Source organism: Lutjanus erythropterus, chromosome 6 (genome assembly GCF_056507025.1).
Source record: "Lutjanus erythropterus isolate fLutEry1 chromosome 6, fLutEry1.hap2, whole genome shotgun sequence".
Taxonomy (NCBI): Eukaryota; Metazoa; Chordata; class Actinopteri; order Lutjaniformes; family Lutjanidae; genus Lutjanus; species Lutjanus erythropterus.
In genome coordinates this window covers 42,165,014-42,182,162 of record NC_139322.1, presented here as the reverse complement: position 1 = coordinate 42,182,162, position 17,149 = coordinate 42,165,014, and the positions used below count along the sequence as shown (strand labels likewise).

General features: G+C 39.8%; 1 protein-coding gene across 1 annotated transcript in view; it reads left to right on the top strand.

The window, feature by feature from the left end:
* mfn2 (mitofusin 2) overlaps nt 1-17,149 on the top strand; it is a 33,237-nt gene that overhangs the window by 7,948 nt on the left and 8,140 nt on the right. The window contains exons 8-16 of the mRNA XM_084721973.1: nt 2,432-2,585; nt 2,963-3,030; nt 3,425-3,546; nt 3,887-4,013; nt 5,608-5,712; nt 12,866-12,968; nt 13,133-13,353; nt 15,500-15,655; nt 16,865-17,061. Coding sequence (XP_084578099.1) covers nt 2,432-2,585; nt 2,963-3,030; nt 3,425-3,546; nt 3,887-4,013; nt 5,608-5,712; nt 12,866-12,968; nt 13,133-13,353; nt 15,500-15,655; nt 16,865-17,061 — 1,253 coding nt within the window. The remainder of the gene's footprint in view (nt 1-2,431; nt 2,586-2,962; nt 3,031-3,424; nt 3,547-3,886; nt 4,014-5,607; nt 5,713-12,865; nt 12,969-13,132; nt 13,354-15,499; nt 15,656-16,864; nt 17,062-17,149) is intronic.

Genomic DNA, 17,149 nt, shown 5'->3' with positions numbered 1-17,149 from the left:
CTTTACTAGGGGTGGGAATCTTTGGGCACCTGCCGATTCGATTACGATTACAATTCAGGGGCTACGATTCGATTATAAAACGATTATTGATGCATCTTTATGTATATTGATGCACTTTTTCACAAACACATTTCTTTTTGTCTCACTGAATAAGCATTCGTCACTTGCAATTTTTAAAAACAGCGCATTTGTAATAAGAATTCATTTCGATTATATTTTATTAAACTATTGGAAATATGTGCAAACTGGAAAGTACCAACAGTAGCCACTAGTAGCCGCAGCAACAGCAGCCTGCCGTCTCCCCGACTCCTCTGTCGGGTGGAATCGAGTTACGGCTTCTCATGTTTGTTGTGTTGCCAAAGTATTTTATTTTAGCTCGACACAACTTACATATAACGTGGCTCTTGTCCAGTTCGCTTCCGCCGTCGACGTTGTAGAAGCCGAAGTGTTTCCACACGGCTGCTTTTAAATTAGAAGGAGCTGTTCGGACCTCATGGCGAGGTGGCTGCCGGTCGGCCATGTTTGTTTTCCGCTGTGCGCGTGTCGCTCCAGGTGCGCGTCCCAAAGTGTCCCGGCGATGACGCGTACCGCGCTTCTTAGTTCCACATTATTTAGAAGCTTCTGTATCACTTTAATTAACAGATTTAAATAATCGAAATTTGGACGTTTGTGAATCGATTCAGATTCGTCCACGTCCGAATCGCGATGCATCTAAGAATCGGAAATTTCCCCCACCCCTATTCTTTACAGTGTATACATAAACTGCTTGTATAGTACCATACACTAATGGTTTATACAGCTTGATGCTGCTGACTCAGTGGTAGTCTTAGATTAGGCAGGTTAACAGCTTAACTGTTATTATTGTTCCCCTCTCTCCATCTGCTCTGCTACAAGTGAACGGAGATCACCTCCTGCTGCACTTGATATCCTGCCCCCAACTTTACTCCATCTGTTATCTAACTATGTTGATACTGTAGTTAGGTTTTATTTGTCCTGGTTTGGTCACACCTATTCTGACTCAATCTTGTTTGGGGTTCATTCTCAGATTGTTAAAGGAACAGTTCACCTCCAAATCATTTTTTTTTTAACATATATGTGTATATACACATACATTTATATATTTTAGGGATGTCACGATCACATTTTTTGCCCCTGAGTCTGAGTCATTTCATTTTGAGTATCTGCTGATACCGAGTCCCGATCCGATGCTTCAGCAATGCATTAATAAGAAGAAGGAAAAAAGAAAACACATCCAAGTTGTCCTTGTAAGTTTTTTTTTTATTTAAATGACAGTATCCAACATGATACCTTTTTATATGGCTCTTTTATCACAAGTTTTGTTAGTGCAGCATTGGTTCAAACCAAGTAAACAAAATAAAATCTCTTTGTAGCTTATCAGTGGTGCAGCACAAAATAACCATTTAAACAAATTCAATTTAAATAAATATTTTGCCTATTTATAGTTTGCCCTGCGTTAGCCTACTAACTACCAGCTCACTATTATTATGTTGTCTGAATTCCCCGCCTGCCGTAAATTGTGACGTTTACGGTGTTGTTTTCGTCTGTGCAACAATGAATATTGATGTTGTGGAACTTACTAAAATTAAAACTAAGCCATTGTCATTCCATTTGACAATCTCTTTGTACCTCAGGATGAATTTAAAACGTGAACATGACCATGCTTGTTGTTTTGTAAGGTTAGATACGATAATTTCCACCAGATTCTGATCATTTGAAAATCACGTGATCAGCCCCGATTTCCGATCACGTGATCGGATCGTGACATCCCTAATGTGTGTGTGTGTGTGTGTGTGTGTGTGTGTGTGTGTGTGTGTGTGTGTGTGTGTGTGTGTGTGTGAAAAATGTTTGATTTTCATTATTTTTAAACAGTGCCAGAAAATGCTCTTGCCCCTTTAATTGAATGGACTGAAAGCAACATATAAACTACAGTTTCCACCAAGACTCTCATTTTTACTTTCTCTGCATTTTTTCCCACAAAAAACTGTCTCTCAGTAGTTACCATTGTTAGGTCTGGGTTCGATGGACATTATGTAGCACTTCTACAACACATTCACCCATTCATTCACACAATTACACACTTTGGGGTTCAGTGTCTTGCAATGGGACACTTCATCATGCGGGCTAGAGGAGAGGGAATCGAACCACCAAGCTTCCATTTAGTGGTCAAGCTGCTATACCTCCTGGGCCACAACTGAGTGTTCATGTTCTCTATGTCTGTGTGGATTTCCTCCCACAATCCAAACACATGCATTTCAAGGAGATCAGCTTCAGTGCTGAATGGTTGAATAGTTTAGCTCAGTAGCAAAGACCTTAATCTGACCAGACTGTGGCTTAATTGACACCACTGTCAATTAAGAAGCTGTGTCCCTGTGGGGCTTTTCCTACTTTCTGTGTGCTGTTGCTGTTTCAGGTCCGCAGGCAGCACATGGACCGATGCACCAATTTCCTGGTGGATGAGCTGGGTGTGGTGGACCGGGCCCAGGCCAGTGACCGCATATTCTTCGTCTCTGCCAAGGAGGTTCTCCAAGCTCGAGTGCAGAAGGCTCAGGGAATGCCTGAAGCAGGTGTGATGGATCATGCAAGGTTTTGTAAAAGTAATAGAGATCAGTTTTAGTTCGTGATTTAAACCAAAATGTTGCCAGTTTTAGGCTGTTTTATTCAGATAAAGTTATGGTACTGCTGCTTGTGATTAGACAAAATACAATGTTTGAAAACTCAAAAAAAGTGTTTTGCAAGGACATCATTTATTAGTCCCCCTCAGGGAAATTCTTTTTTTTTATTTATGTTTTTGGAGAAACACATTTATTTTTCAAAGTTAGGTACTGAAAAGGTATAATTTTGGTATCGGTACTGAAAATGAGTTGTTGTACAGACTGTACTGAAATGGAGAGCAGATCTCGTCAACATTACTGTCTCCAATATTGTTGTTGTCCTCCTTCAGGTGGAGCACTTGCAGAGGGTTTTCAAGCCAGAATGTTTGAGTTTCAGAACTTTGAGAGGCGATTTGAGGTAAGGACCTTATACTTATAACAACTGAGAATACAATGATAATGAGTCAGATCTGAATATGCAGATATATTTATGAGTGAGGTTATCTATCAGCTTTGCTTACTTCCATGGTCTTATTGGGTGTCCATTTAATTAAAACTGTGACATACTTCGGGCATCTCTCCAAATGTTAATGTTTCCTTCAAAAATAACTAGTGTATCTTCTGCCCACCTTGGCTTCAACTTGAGTGAACTTTGGAATTGTGAGAGATAATTGTATTATATTATTTGTTGTGTAAAAAAAAAGTAAATGGTCCAGATATCAAAAGCCAATCTCAGTTACAATTTAAGTCGTGAAGTATGCAGTGAGTGGACTGTTGGCCTGTCTGCTCATGTGGCTGCTGTGTGTCTGTAGGAGTGTATCTCCCAGTCAGCAGTGAAGACCAAGTTTGAGCAGCACACAGTGAGGGCCAAACAGATCTCTGAAGCCCTACGCTGCATCATGGATTCTGTCCACATCGCTGCACAAGAGCAGAGGTGAGTCAGCCAGTAAAAATACATGTGTGTGGAGAGAGACCGTACATGAACCAAAGACAGTGTGGGAAACTAATCATCTCCCTTCAGATAATTTTACACTTAGATATCATGTGTGTGAGCACTTTTTGATGGAATGCTTGGAGAGAGGATTCACATTAATGGTTTAATGCATTAATGGTTATCGAATGCAGTTGTTAATGTGTGCTGTGTACTGCAGTGCACCAACAATATGTCAGGCTGCAAAATGTCTCACAGACATCACTGCCAACATGGTCTTTACCTTGCACAGACCACCATTCTGTTACATTGTGTGTGTGTGTGTCTGTGTCTGTGTGTGTAGGATCTACTGCTTGGAGACCAAAGAGGACCGTCAGGACCGATTGGAGTTCATAGACAAGCAGTTGGACCTGTTGACTATGGACTGTAAGGCCAAGATCAAGAAGATTACTGAGGAGGTGGAGAGACAGGTGAATCTCAGCAGCTGCAGTGGAACAGATGTATGGAGTCAGATCAGCCTCAGTCTAAATGAGTGCATATAGAAATTCACTCATGTATGTTGGAATTAATATATGAATGACTCCAAAATAATATTCTTCAATGTAAACTAAATTAATTAATGTTGTGCATATGCATATAAAATAATGCAATAATGCAAACATAAAGAAGGTTGAGGAATGGCTGTAGTGTCATGTTAAATCATGCCTTCAAATCTACGTCATCTCTCATGAGATTGGCTGAAACGGAAGAATACATCTGAGCAGCTACACATAATTCACTGTTGAAAAAATGCATTTGTGAATTGAGATGCAGTAGAAGAGTATCAACACCCACATTCACAAATGCAGTGAAATTACCAATGAGAGTTTGAACATAAATGTAACAACATCCAAATCTTTTACATTTTTAATGTTTGTTTGGTTGTTTTTTAATTTGTTGATTTCTTTTATTCATTTAAAACAAGAAATATTTGTGTGTGCTAATGCTGTCTCAGACTCAGATTTTTTTTTCAGTTGAATCAGATTTGGCTGTCCAATTCAACAGTCTGTTCCTAAATTCCCATATCAGGCTACATGAGTGGATTTAACCAGAAAGACTCGGGATTTAAAGCCTTTATTTGTCATCTGTGATGTGAAAACATCAGATTTTCACACAGTCAGAGAAAGTAAAAGTGTGCTCCTGTGGTTCAGTTATAAAATCAGCCGACCTGTGCAGCTTCTCTCCCAGGTTGTAGCAGCGCTGCTGCAGCCGTTGTTTAGTGTTACATACTCTGCATGCTCCACACTCCTTCACGCCATGGATTAATGATTTATCTCAACCAAACCAGAGTTGGTGATTGTTGGAATAATGGAAAGACGAGCCAAGTGATTGTTGGAGAGTTTTATTTTGTTTCTGTTGAGTTTAATTGAAGCTGACTTTGATGATATTAAAATTACAACCTTTAGAGAGTTTACAAAACATATCTAACTCTTCAAAAATGGTCTTTTACTGTAGCGATCCTCTCTATACTTTTATCAGGCACTTAGAATAACAATATGCTCCTGTCACAATGTTCGACTGGAAGAATCTCAGATAACTGAAGTGTCTCTGACTAATGAGTTGAATCTTGGACTTTCAGAGGGCAGCTCAACTGCACTCAATTGTGAACCTCAAAAATGTTTGGGTAGGAGTGCTTGTGGACTCAAAATGAGTTTGTTTAAGGGTTTTTAATTGGGTAGAGACACATGTAAACGTTGTAAAAGGAGTTGTTTTTGTGATTTTCTTTTTGTACACTTGTTATGTACATTTGTGAACCTTTTTTTTAAATGTGGATTGGAGAGTTTAAGATAGTCATATATGTAGAAATCAAAAAATATATTTGTGAATCCCTCTGTGTGCTTTCATTGATATTGAGACTGATCTGACTCCATACAGCTGGGGTTCCTTCCTCTTAGACGTGTGTGACTCATTAAAGTTAAAACTAGTCCTGTCAAAACAAATCTTCAACTTGTGTCACTAAAGAAGTGTTAGCAGATGCTGGTTGTCCTGGAAGAGTTTTCACCACTGCTCTGTGCTCTTCTTCAGGTGTCTAACGCCATGGCAGAGGAGATCAGGAAGCTCAGTGTGCTGGTGGATGACTTCCACATGGACTTTCACCCATCACCAGTGGTGCTCAAGGTCTACAAGAATGTGAGTTTAACAAACATGTTCAGCAGAGTGAATGTGAGCTTCTGTCTGTCTGCTGCGCATGCAGGTGTGTTTTATTTTCATGCAGTGTGAACACAGCCATCACATGATCCTGTACTGTTTTGGCAAGTTGTGTCATGGACAGACGCCAGCTAAAAGCACGTCAGATATCTGTTGCATGTCAAGGTATTAAGTAGGGCTGGGCGGTATGACCCAAAATTCATATCACGGTATAAATTGAATCCCTTCACGGTAACGGTATATATCACGGTATAAATGTCGCGGTGTAAAACTTATAATGGAAGTGTTTCTGAATGGGTTTTGTAGTCCCTTAGCAAAACTAAATTGGTTTGACACAAAAACAACAACAAAAAAAGCAAAGATATAATGTAATTTTTTGAGCATTTATTGTGCAGAAGAACAACAGAAGTAAGGATAGTGCCTCAGAAGTACAAAAATTCTTACAAAAATAAAGTGGATATTGTAAACAGTACTTCAAGTAAGAGAGGTTTTCTATAAGGCAAATGGCAAAAACAGTGAAAAGGTTCTGTAATCCTGGAAAAATCTATAAAAAAATACCTAAGTAAAGAATGTGAGTATTTTTTCCATCACAGCAGGTCAGTGATCAGTGTTTCAGTGACTCTCTGTGGATCAGTGAATAGTTTTATTTATGGCGGCCCGCCACATTAAAAACATCGACACCACGACATGATTTTCTATTTTTGGAATTGCGCACCTTTTTTTTTTTTTTTTAGAAGGTAACTCTTTATTTGCACAACTCTTGCGAGATTTGTGTTCGTTATTTCTACTAAAACGATCAAAGTCGCGCAATCTTTCGCAGGTCTAGGATTCCCTTCTAGACACGACCCTCTGTCTCTCTCGGTCAAACTACAGACAGCAGAATGCAGAGTGTAACATCGTGCTGTTTACAGACAGAGTTTCACACAAAGACTTTATGTGTGGACACCCAGGTTTGGTTTGTCACCAATTTTGGCATTTTTATTTTTTAATCAGTCCGAGAGGACGACGGTATCAGTGATTGATTAGTGATCAGTCTGCCCTCCTCTCCTCCCTCACCTGTTCACTCTGCTGTGAGAAGGTCTGAAAGTTTCTCACAGAGAAACACAGACTCTCCTGTTTTACGTATAGGCCTCTTTATACAGTTGTTTAATTTTATAAGTGCATCTGGTTGGTGTCGATGTCATTAACCATCACGTTAGTTTCTGTTGTACTTAACTCCGTCATTAACAACAGTCTCCTCCACACGCAGCTTCTCTGCAGTTGGTCTGTGTGTTTCCTGATCAGCTAAACCAGTGCCAGAAAGGCTAGAAAAGTTGCGCCAGTTAAAGTAGAAGCATCCCGTAAAAAAATTAAATCTATTATTAATTTATTGGTTATAGGTCCGGGTCCGTATAGGACGGCATCTGGGTCTTTGTTGGTGGTCACAGTTACTCCACACATCTTGCAGATGACATTTTTCTGCTCAACATCCGACTTTTTAAACCTGAACCACGTCCAAATCACAGATGTAGCACCGTTTTTTTAACAGCCCCTCCTCCTCCGCCGTTACTGTGCTTGCGGCCATTTTCACACAGAGGCAGGTGCGATGACGTCATCGACGGTGTGACGGGAGAGTGCAAATCTCTACCGTGGCCAAATTTATACTCTACCGTCATACCGTGTATACTGCGCAGCCCTAGTATTAAGGTCATCTATTTATCATTACACAACACAGAGTTGCACAACAAAATGAAAGTTGTGGTGGTCTGTGGGCAGTGATCATCTCAAGGTCCACTGCTCTTTGATCCAAACCCCACACCTCTCTTTACCACTTTGACTGTATTTCTGTCTTATGTAATAAATGTTTGAGCAATAAAGACACAAAGTACCATATTAAAACAAACAAAGTGAAGCTTGAAGGGGCTACATGCCGCAGCATCTGCATGTTGGGCTGTCAGTATCAATAGCCAGGAAACGGGTAACTGAGTCTGCATGATGTCAGTTTTGTCATGTGTTTTTTTTTTTTTTATGTCTGTAAGGACTTCAGCCCAAACTTAAACTACTGGGCAGGAGTTTTGATGGAAGGCTTTTTGGCATTCATTCAGAAGGCACCTTCAGTTCTACTAGTACAGGGAAATGAACTGATCTTTATTTCTGTTAGGTGACCACCTCAGGCCTCTGTTAGCTGAAGAGAATCCCTCTCCTCTAGGGCTGGGCGGTATGACAAAATTTTCATATCACGTTTTTTTTTTAAAATCATATCGGTTTCACGGTATTTGACGGTATTTTTTTTTTTCTATGCAAGTGTTCTTACCCACATTTTCTTCTAATGAGAACAGAATTACTGCAGTTGATTGCCTTTAAATAGCTAATTTTACTGTCATAAGAACTGTATCGTTTTTTTTTTTTCATGTCCACACACAGTTAAAAGCATGACTCCTTCAAAGTATGGTTACCATCACATGGACGACTATACAATTAAACGTCCCCACCCACGCTAGTCGGCACCAGAAATATTAGTCGTTTAAAGTATTTAAAAATGAAATATTTGTCAATATTTCATTCATGCATGATGCCAGTTATCTGTTGCTGCATGGCACTGGTCAGGGCTGCAGCGATGTCGGACAGATGAATGTAGACTGTGACAGAATAAGCTGATATATATTTACTCGACTGGAGAAATGTGCCCACATTAAGCACAGACACAGACATAAACCTGCAAGCAGAGCTGCTGCTGCTGCTACTAATGTTAGCGCTGCTAACGTTAGCCACACTGTGTGTCAGGCTGGCAGCTAACGTTAGCTCTGGGTCCTTTACCTGCAGACACTGTGACCCTCTTTGGTCTGAAAAGGTGAAGCGTTTAGTGAGTTGTTGTCATGTTTTGTACATTAATGTGTAAGGTTTGTATTGCACAGCGCGAAGTAGCGTGAATTTCAGCGGCATTTAAAGTATGATTTGGCAATTGTAGACTGTGATTAACGTCTTCAAATGGCTCTTAATACACAGTATTTTTTCAGACAGTGTTTAACATTATAAATTAATAAATTCTGCTAAATTTTAACTGCTTTTGTGTTTTCTTAGTGACTAGCCTAAATTAAATTTTGCGTTTAATCAACAGGGAAATTAGTTGACAGGAACATCCCTAGAGCACACGCTCAAGCAAGCATGCCTGTGGTGTTTGTGTGCAGCAGTGAAATGGGTCCCCACTGAAACATTTTCCCGCCGCGCACGTTCCCGGACATTGTTTGGGCTATTCACAGGTATGGTGGTATATGAAAAAATCATATCATAACGAAAATAAAGACTGGTTTTCGGTACGAACTGGTATACCGCACAGGCCTGCACAGGTGCAGAATGTATGTGCATGTCAGCAATCAGCTGTGTGTCAGCTGTTGTGTTTGTGGTGATCAGCTGGTCTTTGTCAGCACTACTTGTTGAGGATGGCTCTGGTGTCAGGGGCTGCTCTCATAGTGGCTCATTTACAAACAGGAGTCTGGACTCCACATACACATGTACTTATTTGCCACACAGATCTAATCCTTTCTCTACTCTCAGTCTCTGATCTGCTCTGTTCCACAAAGGACATGTGGCTGATGAGTCTCCAGATTAATAAGTGATGTTTACTTTTTACCAGGGTAAAACATAAAACAATTGTCTGAAATAAAACAGGATAGAAGTATAACCCTGAATCAAGATAAGATATGCTTTATTGTTGTGGGGTTGGGCAATAGTGTCGCACACACCTACAATAACTTGAATAGATTGCAAAACATAACCAGCAGTACAATTGTACACTAATACTGTTTTTAGACCCAAAAATAGCATGTACAATACAGGGTTATTAAATGTGGGCAAACCTGCTAAGAATAGGTGATTGTTCCTTTTCCCATTGCCAGTAGACCCATTTGCCTTTCTGTTTTTTCTGATGTATGCAGGAGATCAGAGAGGAAGGCGTTTGCTCTCAGTACTTTTATTTATTCTGAGTGTGATTTGAAGTTTAGTTTCTCTTCTGTGTCGCTGTTTGTACTTTTTGTTATCTGCTTTATTTTGCAGTTTCATTTTCTCTTTCACCTCACAGTTATGTTACTATCACTGATAATGCAATATTTCCTGATTGTGCTGCTTCATAATAAAAGCTTTTAGATAACAAAGAAGGGGAGACATTCATTGTGAAGAAATTATAGGAAGTAAAGTGTGTATTTGCCGTTTAAGCCCCTTGACTAAAGACGAGCGCTTCATCAGTACAATACACAACTTCAAGCAGCTGCAGACTCTGTTGTGCTGGACTGGAACACTGAGTTAAGCTGAGTTAAGCAGCACATGTGTATGAAAAAGGAGCAAAAGGGTTGCAGAAGTTACAGATGAAGGTGACATGCCTTCATTGTCTCTGCTGAAAAGGGTCAAAATTAGCATTATTACTGCTGATCAGAGCTGGAGTGCAGAGTCATTTGACCTGGGAGTGACTGCTGATTATACCCCTTCACACTGAAGACAAAACCCAGATTTTAGTGGGTGTTAGTGGGTTTTTTGTACAGTCTAAAAAGGGCTCAAGAAACAAAAAATGCATACAATTGAAAGATGTATAAAATACAATAAAAGATGTATAATAAAAAAAGGTATGTAAAATATTATACTGTGAGATAAAGATATAAATACGTAGACATTCTGAAAATAAGGAATAAGGAATGCGGCAACATAATAAATAATACATGCTGCCATTACATTAGTGAGGATTGAGGTTGAGGTTGTTTGGAATTGACATTGGAAGGAAAGAAAGTTTGAAGCAGTTCCTCTTGCAATTGCTTGTTCTATATGTTCTGCCTGATGATAACAGTTCATATTCTGGATCTAAAACGTAATGGATCCTTCAGAATATAGTTTGTATGTCTGACAACAGTTTTGTCATAAATAGTGTGAGGGGATGTGTGATCTTTCTTCAGGAGCTGCAAAGATGAATCCATTATTAATCAAATGTTACATTAATTGACAACTATTTTGATAATTGATTAATAGTATTTTTTAATTACAAAAAAGTCCAAATTCTCTGATTTAAGCTTCTCAAAAGTGAATATTTTGGTGTCTTTACTCCCCTCTGACCTAAAGTGTATGTCTTTGGGTTGTGGACAAAACAAGATATTTGAGGACGTCATCTCCTCAACACTTTTTTGTTGACTTCCCCCCCCCATTTTCTGACACTTCAAGTAATCGATTAATCAATTAAATGATGGTCAGATTAATCAATAAAGAAAATTATCGTTAGTTGCAGCCCTATTGTCCTCCCCCTCACTTTAATTTCTGTTTTTACCATGTCGACTGTTCTTGCCTTTAACTGGATTTAAGGGTGTCATAACAACATCTGATGATGCTTTCTAGTACAGTTTTACAGAATGTTAACTGCCACAAATATAATCCATGTGCACATTCCAAGTTATTGTCCATTTGTATGCCCAAGTACTTAGAAAATCACAGTGTGGGTCAGACAGTGAATGTGATGACTGTGCTGTGTGTAAATCTTCTTCCAGCAGGATGGCTCAGTCATGTTTTCTGGCCTCCTCTATCTCTGTCAGTCTACTATCTACAGCAGCACAGCACAGTGCAAAGCTCAGCCTGGGCCTCCTGTTGGCTCACTGAACCTTTATAAAGCCCAAGTAATCTGTGTTATGTAAGAGCAATCCAGATTGAGTCATGATGGACTCATTCAACTCTGCAATCTCATTTGATGGCCACAGAGGCCGAAAATGTTGCTCCTGCTGGAGCCTTTCTATTAACATCAGTAGAGCCAGAAAACAGTTCTGTGTAAACCTGGGCCTGACCCAAGCACCAAATCAACAGGCTTAGCACTTGGATACATGGATGACCAAAGTATTATTAGTAAGGCTATTAGTAGGAAAGGCAGTGCTGACAGGCCACACTAATCCACAGTCAATGAGCCTCATTCAAGAAGCAGTCATTTAAACAAAGTGGTACATGTGAGCAAAAGAGAATTTTTGGCATCTACTAGTGGCAGAAAACACTCATTTGAACTGAAATCATTATATATATGTATTAGACCACCTGTCATAAAAACAAGAAAACAAATATTTTAGAAATCTTTCAAAAAACTTGTTTAAAAATAAAACTGTTATTGTTATTTATTTGGCAAATAACAAACTGAAAGAACTAAAACAGCTCCTTTTTCAGACATAATAATAACCAAAAAAACTGAATATTTTGTATGGCCTCCATTGGCCTTGAAAACAGCTTGCATTCTAGATGCATGAAATGTACCAGGGCCCTCACTCATTGTATCAACTAACACGTCTCTAAACCAGCACAAAAATGACAATAACCAACATACACCTTTCTGAACAAACACATCACAAACACTAACAGAAAGTAAATAACTTTATATTAAAAACACCAAAAACGTTTGTATTAACAACTATTACTACTACTACTACCAATAATAATGATAATGATAAAGATGATAATAATGATAGGCCTACTTTTTCCCCACACAGAAAATCCACAGGAATCTATAACGGAATAGATAAAGAATTGTATTGATAAGCAGAATTGATAATGGCATCGGTATCAATAAAATCTTATCAATTCCCATCCCTACTGATATCATACTGATACCCTCCAAATCCAGATCAGAACACCTTTAGAAATTTACTTGAATAAAATATATAATTAAAACAAACTACTGAGAGTTTTTATTTTTAGATCTTAGGATTTTATTAGTATATTTTGCCATGGAAACTTGGCACTCTGGGAAGAAGTGTGACTGAGTCATGGTGTCGTAGGATCCGCTGGACATAAACCAGATCCTCTGTCCGTCTCACAAGTGCGTCAGTGTTGGTCAGTGCAGCTGTCTCTATGGGCTGCACACATGACTGTGTGACCCATGATCTTTTTAGGTTTCAAGTCTGTTTTTTCAGACTTAACTACAGTGATTCTGTGTTGATGCACCAGTTTCCCATCAGCTGTAATTTAGATCTGTAATGTTGGTTAACCCTTGACCCACACTATACAAGACTGGCTGTCAGGTTTGGGTGCTGTAGGCATCAGAAAGCATCCCCTGTCAGTATTAGTCAGCAGTAGTGTGGATGTACATGTCAGGAAAATAGCAGCTGTGTTGTTTGACTTTTTTGTTTGTTTTGTTTTGTTCCAGGAGCTCCACCGGCACATAGAGGAGGGTCTGGGCAAGAACATGTCAGAGAGGTGCTCCACCTCCATCACCAGTGCCCTGCAGGCCACACAGACTGACATGATCGGTAACACTCTGACCACAGACACACATACACCTGTCTGCTGTTAGCACTGCACAGGCTGCTACAAGCATAATGTTGCTGTTTACTATGACTGTACCGTCCTTATGTGGAGATATGTATACAGGCACACACATACTGATGTGTTTGTTGTGTGTCTGTGCGTGTAGAGGGTCTGAAGCCTCTGCTGCCCAGCCCGGTCAGAGAGCAGGTGGATAAACTGGTCCCTCGTCAGTGCTTCAGCCTCAGTTATGACCTGGCCTGTGACAAACTCTGCAGCGACTTCCAGGAGGACATCAGCTTCCACTTCTCTTTGGGCTGGACCATGCTGGTCAACCGCTTCCTGGGGCCCAAGAACACCCGGAGAGCCCTCATGGGCTACAATGACCAGGTAACACCCGAGGAACATAAACCCCCTGTCCTGGACCTTGATTTTCAGTGTGAATACAGACCGTGAAAACGGGGCCTCTCGATCCTTCTGACTTTTTGGGTTTTAAGCAGGAGGTGTCAGAAAAGTTACCACAGGGATAACTGGCTTGTGGTGGCCAAGCGTTCATAGGGTCTGGGTAAAGAACATTTGTCCCTGAAGAGCTTATTCAGAAGATGGCATCCATGATGGACTTCTTCTGAACATCTTTTTATTTTCTCTGAGCTTTGCTGCTTGTTCAAGTGTTTCAAGTCAGCAATTTTTATCTTTTGTAAATCTCTCATTTCAATTTGTATGATGTTTTCATTAGTAGGTACAAGTTCATAAAATTAAATAATTTGTATAATCAGTGTCTCTCATTTGCTAAATAAGAGACTTCTGTAAATCACAAGTTTAATCACTAATGGCAATAATATCAGTTCTTTAGACAATGATATGATATTTGCTGGTATCACAAAGTATGCCACGATGCAATTTCGATTCAATTAAATTCAGGGGCCTGTGATCAATGAGACGATATCAACTGATCATTTAACATTATCAATTCAAAAGGAAGCTACCATCCCTGTCTCTACTGCTTTTGGCCATAAAAAAAAAACACAAATAATTATAAGTGGTTAAGTGCCAAAAAGTTGACTATAAATTGGCTCCACTATCACATGTAAAACATACCGTAAAGGAGAAATCTGTAATATGTTTACTGGACTAAATCATAAAATGACCATGATGTGTCAACAAAGATGAATGAAATATAAGTTGAAGTGTTGACTTTTTTGTTCCTATGTGCAGGTATAGACAGAGTTGTCTTGGTTTTTAACTGCAAGTTAATAGGGATGGGCATTTCAAGCCAAAATGCTATTCGATGTTCACTGGGCACTGTTTGATGATTATTCAAAGATCAACACCCCCCATCCCACCACGCTACGCACAGTCAGGTAGAGGGACCCATTTACAACCTATTACATACAACACACACATATACGCATTACGCACATGCCAGAGTTGAGAGCCACGCCAGCTTCTGTAAGTAAACAAAGCTAAGTGCTAACACGGCTCGCACTGCAGTATAAAATTCTACAAAAAGCAACATGAAGAAACAGTTACAGCATCTGATCACCTACTCTCATTATTTAGTTGCTTCAAAGAAAGTTCAGTGTTCACACAGTGTCTCTTAGCTGTCGCCCAGTATTACACAAGCCTCTGGGAGTAGCCACATTAGCAACATAGAAGCGCCAAATTCAACAGTATAAGCTACAGAGTAAACACTAAAACAACACAAACATGGCAAAACTTAGAGCTTTCCAGTTTGAAATCGATTCACATCAGCTGGTATTTAACCATCACTGAGTATGAACTGAGACTGGCAGGGACTTGTTAAGAAAGCAGTCAGTCAGTCCACACACATGTTGTCATCATAAATACATTTTTTATCCTCTTAATCCTTCTGTTCCCTGAGGCTGGGGGATGATGTAACAATATGTGCTGCTTCTCTGACATGGTGTCAGTTAGTTTGGAGTGTGTAAATGCCCAGTAAACGTCCTGTCACTCTGAAATAAAATACATCATCCGCCTGACAAATCTTGCAGGTAATCCTTTTCTTTACTGCGTTGCGAGTGAAATTCTCCCAGAATTGAGCCATGTTGCTGTGGTTTGTTTACCTGTCACTTCCCAGTCACTATTGCAAATGTGCACCTCTCAGCAGAGATGGGAAGGAAAGGGAAGATGGCTCACTTGCTACTTTCATCAGCTCCCAAAAATGATGTTAAGTCTAGCTCCACAGTGTTAAAACACACAATAAACCAATGTAACCAATGAATTAACAACAATTAAATTTGTTGGCAACAAATTTTGTCATTGATTTTTGTCGACTACATTGACTGCTTGTTGCACCTTGTATAGCTTAGGTGAAATTTTAAATATGAGAAAGTTGTTGATGCTAAGGAGATGCAATGCTATTGAAGAATGAATGCTAAATTGTAAATTTGTCTCAGTGTACATAAGGGTTGTTAAAAACACTGATGTGCTATTTGGCCCGTCCTGCAGGACTGTCAGTAGCTCTCTGAGCCGCTCTCTGTGCTCTGTGCTCGTCTCAGCTGTGTTCTCTCTGCAGGTTCCTCGGCCCATGGCCCTGACTCCAGTCAGCACCAGCATGCCTCCGTTCCCACAAAGCTCCATGACCCAGGAAGAGCTGATGGTCTCCATGGTGACTGGCCTTGCCTCCCTTACCTCCCGTACTTCCATGGGTGTCCTTGTGGTTGGCGGCGTGGTGAGATAACACACACACACACTAGATGGCATGTGGACGAAATGTGAATAATGGAGAATAAAGGTTTTGGTCAACAGTGATGGATGAATGGGCAGAAAGTTGGTATTCAGTGATCAGAATAGTGATGGGATCCATTAAAGAAAACTGAATAAGAACACAAATTCTATTCAGTTCAGTCATATCATTTCTAAAGAACAAATATGTGTATGAATCTGCAAAAGACTCAGCGTTCATCATTCATCATTATACTCTGTTGTACAAGAGACATGACTGTAGATTTTTTGATTTTGTTAAGAAAACAGAATGACATCAAAGACATAAACAAAAATCACATAAGATGTAACAACAAACAAACACACACAATTTAACAAGATGAAAATGATATAAAATATGTAACAAGACAAATATGTAACAATACAAAAATTATATAAAAATTGTAATAAGACAAAATTGATGTAAAAGATGTAACAAGATGAAAAAGGCATATATAATGTAATAGACAAAAATGAAATAAAAGACCTAACAAGACAAAAATGACTAGTCTGGATTAGCGGATGCATACTGTGTTCTAAGTCTGCCATTGGTCGCAGCGTCTGCCATCTGCATTTTCTAAGTGCCCGAGAAACGAGAACAATCTCCAAGCTGTAACCTACACCCTAAAAACAGCATATAGTTGCCTGAGACCCTAGCAGTATGAAAGAAAACCCACATTATGTCATTTTAATGCCTGGGCTCACCTCCCAACGTTCAAACAAGTCCCTCTTCGACACTATTTTGCAGCAGCACCATAGCTGTATCCTGGGCTTAGCACCATCCAAGCTGATTGTGATTGGTTTTAAGAAATGTTTTTTTTTCCTCTCCACTTCAGCAGAATGTGCATGTGGGTAGCCAAAACTTTCTCAACGCTGAGCACAACTGGCTGTGTGAGACTATAACCAGACAAAACCAACAAAAACAACAAAAGACACAACAAGACAAAAATAAGATGAAAGTTGGAACAGGACACAACAAGATGAAAATGACTGAAGAGATGTATTAAGATAAAAAAAAACAATGTAAAAAGGTTCAGTAGAAACCTCATTTTCTACACAAGTATCTGACTTCTACTTGAGTATAGAATGTGTGGACTTATAACTTCATTTCTTCTGAGGACCCTGGATTAGATAGCATTAGTATTGACTTAATTTCTTTATTCCTGGTTGTTTTCAGATCTGGAAGGCAGTGGGCTGGCGTCTGATCGCCCTCTCAGTCGGTCTCTACGGGCTCCTGTATGTGTATGAGCGGCTCACCTGGACCACCAAGGCCAAGGAGAGAGCCTTCAAGAGACAGTTTGTGGACTACGCCAGCGAGAAGCTGCAGCTCATCGTCAGCTACACTGGATCCAACTGCAGCCACCAAGTCCAGCAGTGAGCACACACACACAGTCACACAGGCATTACAGCCACCTCAGTCATCACATCAGTTCACTCAGTGATTTGAAAGACTGAAGAACAC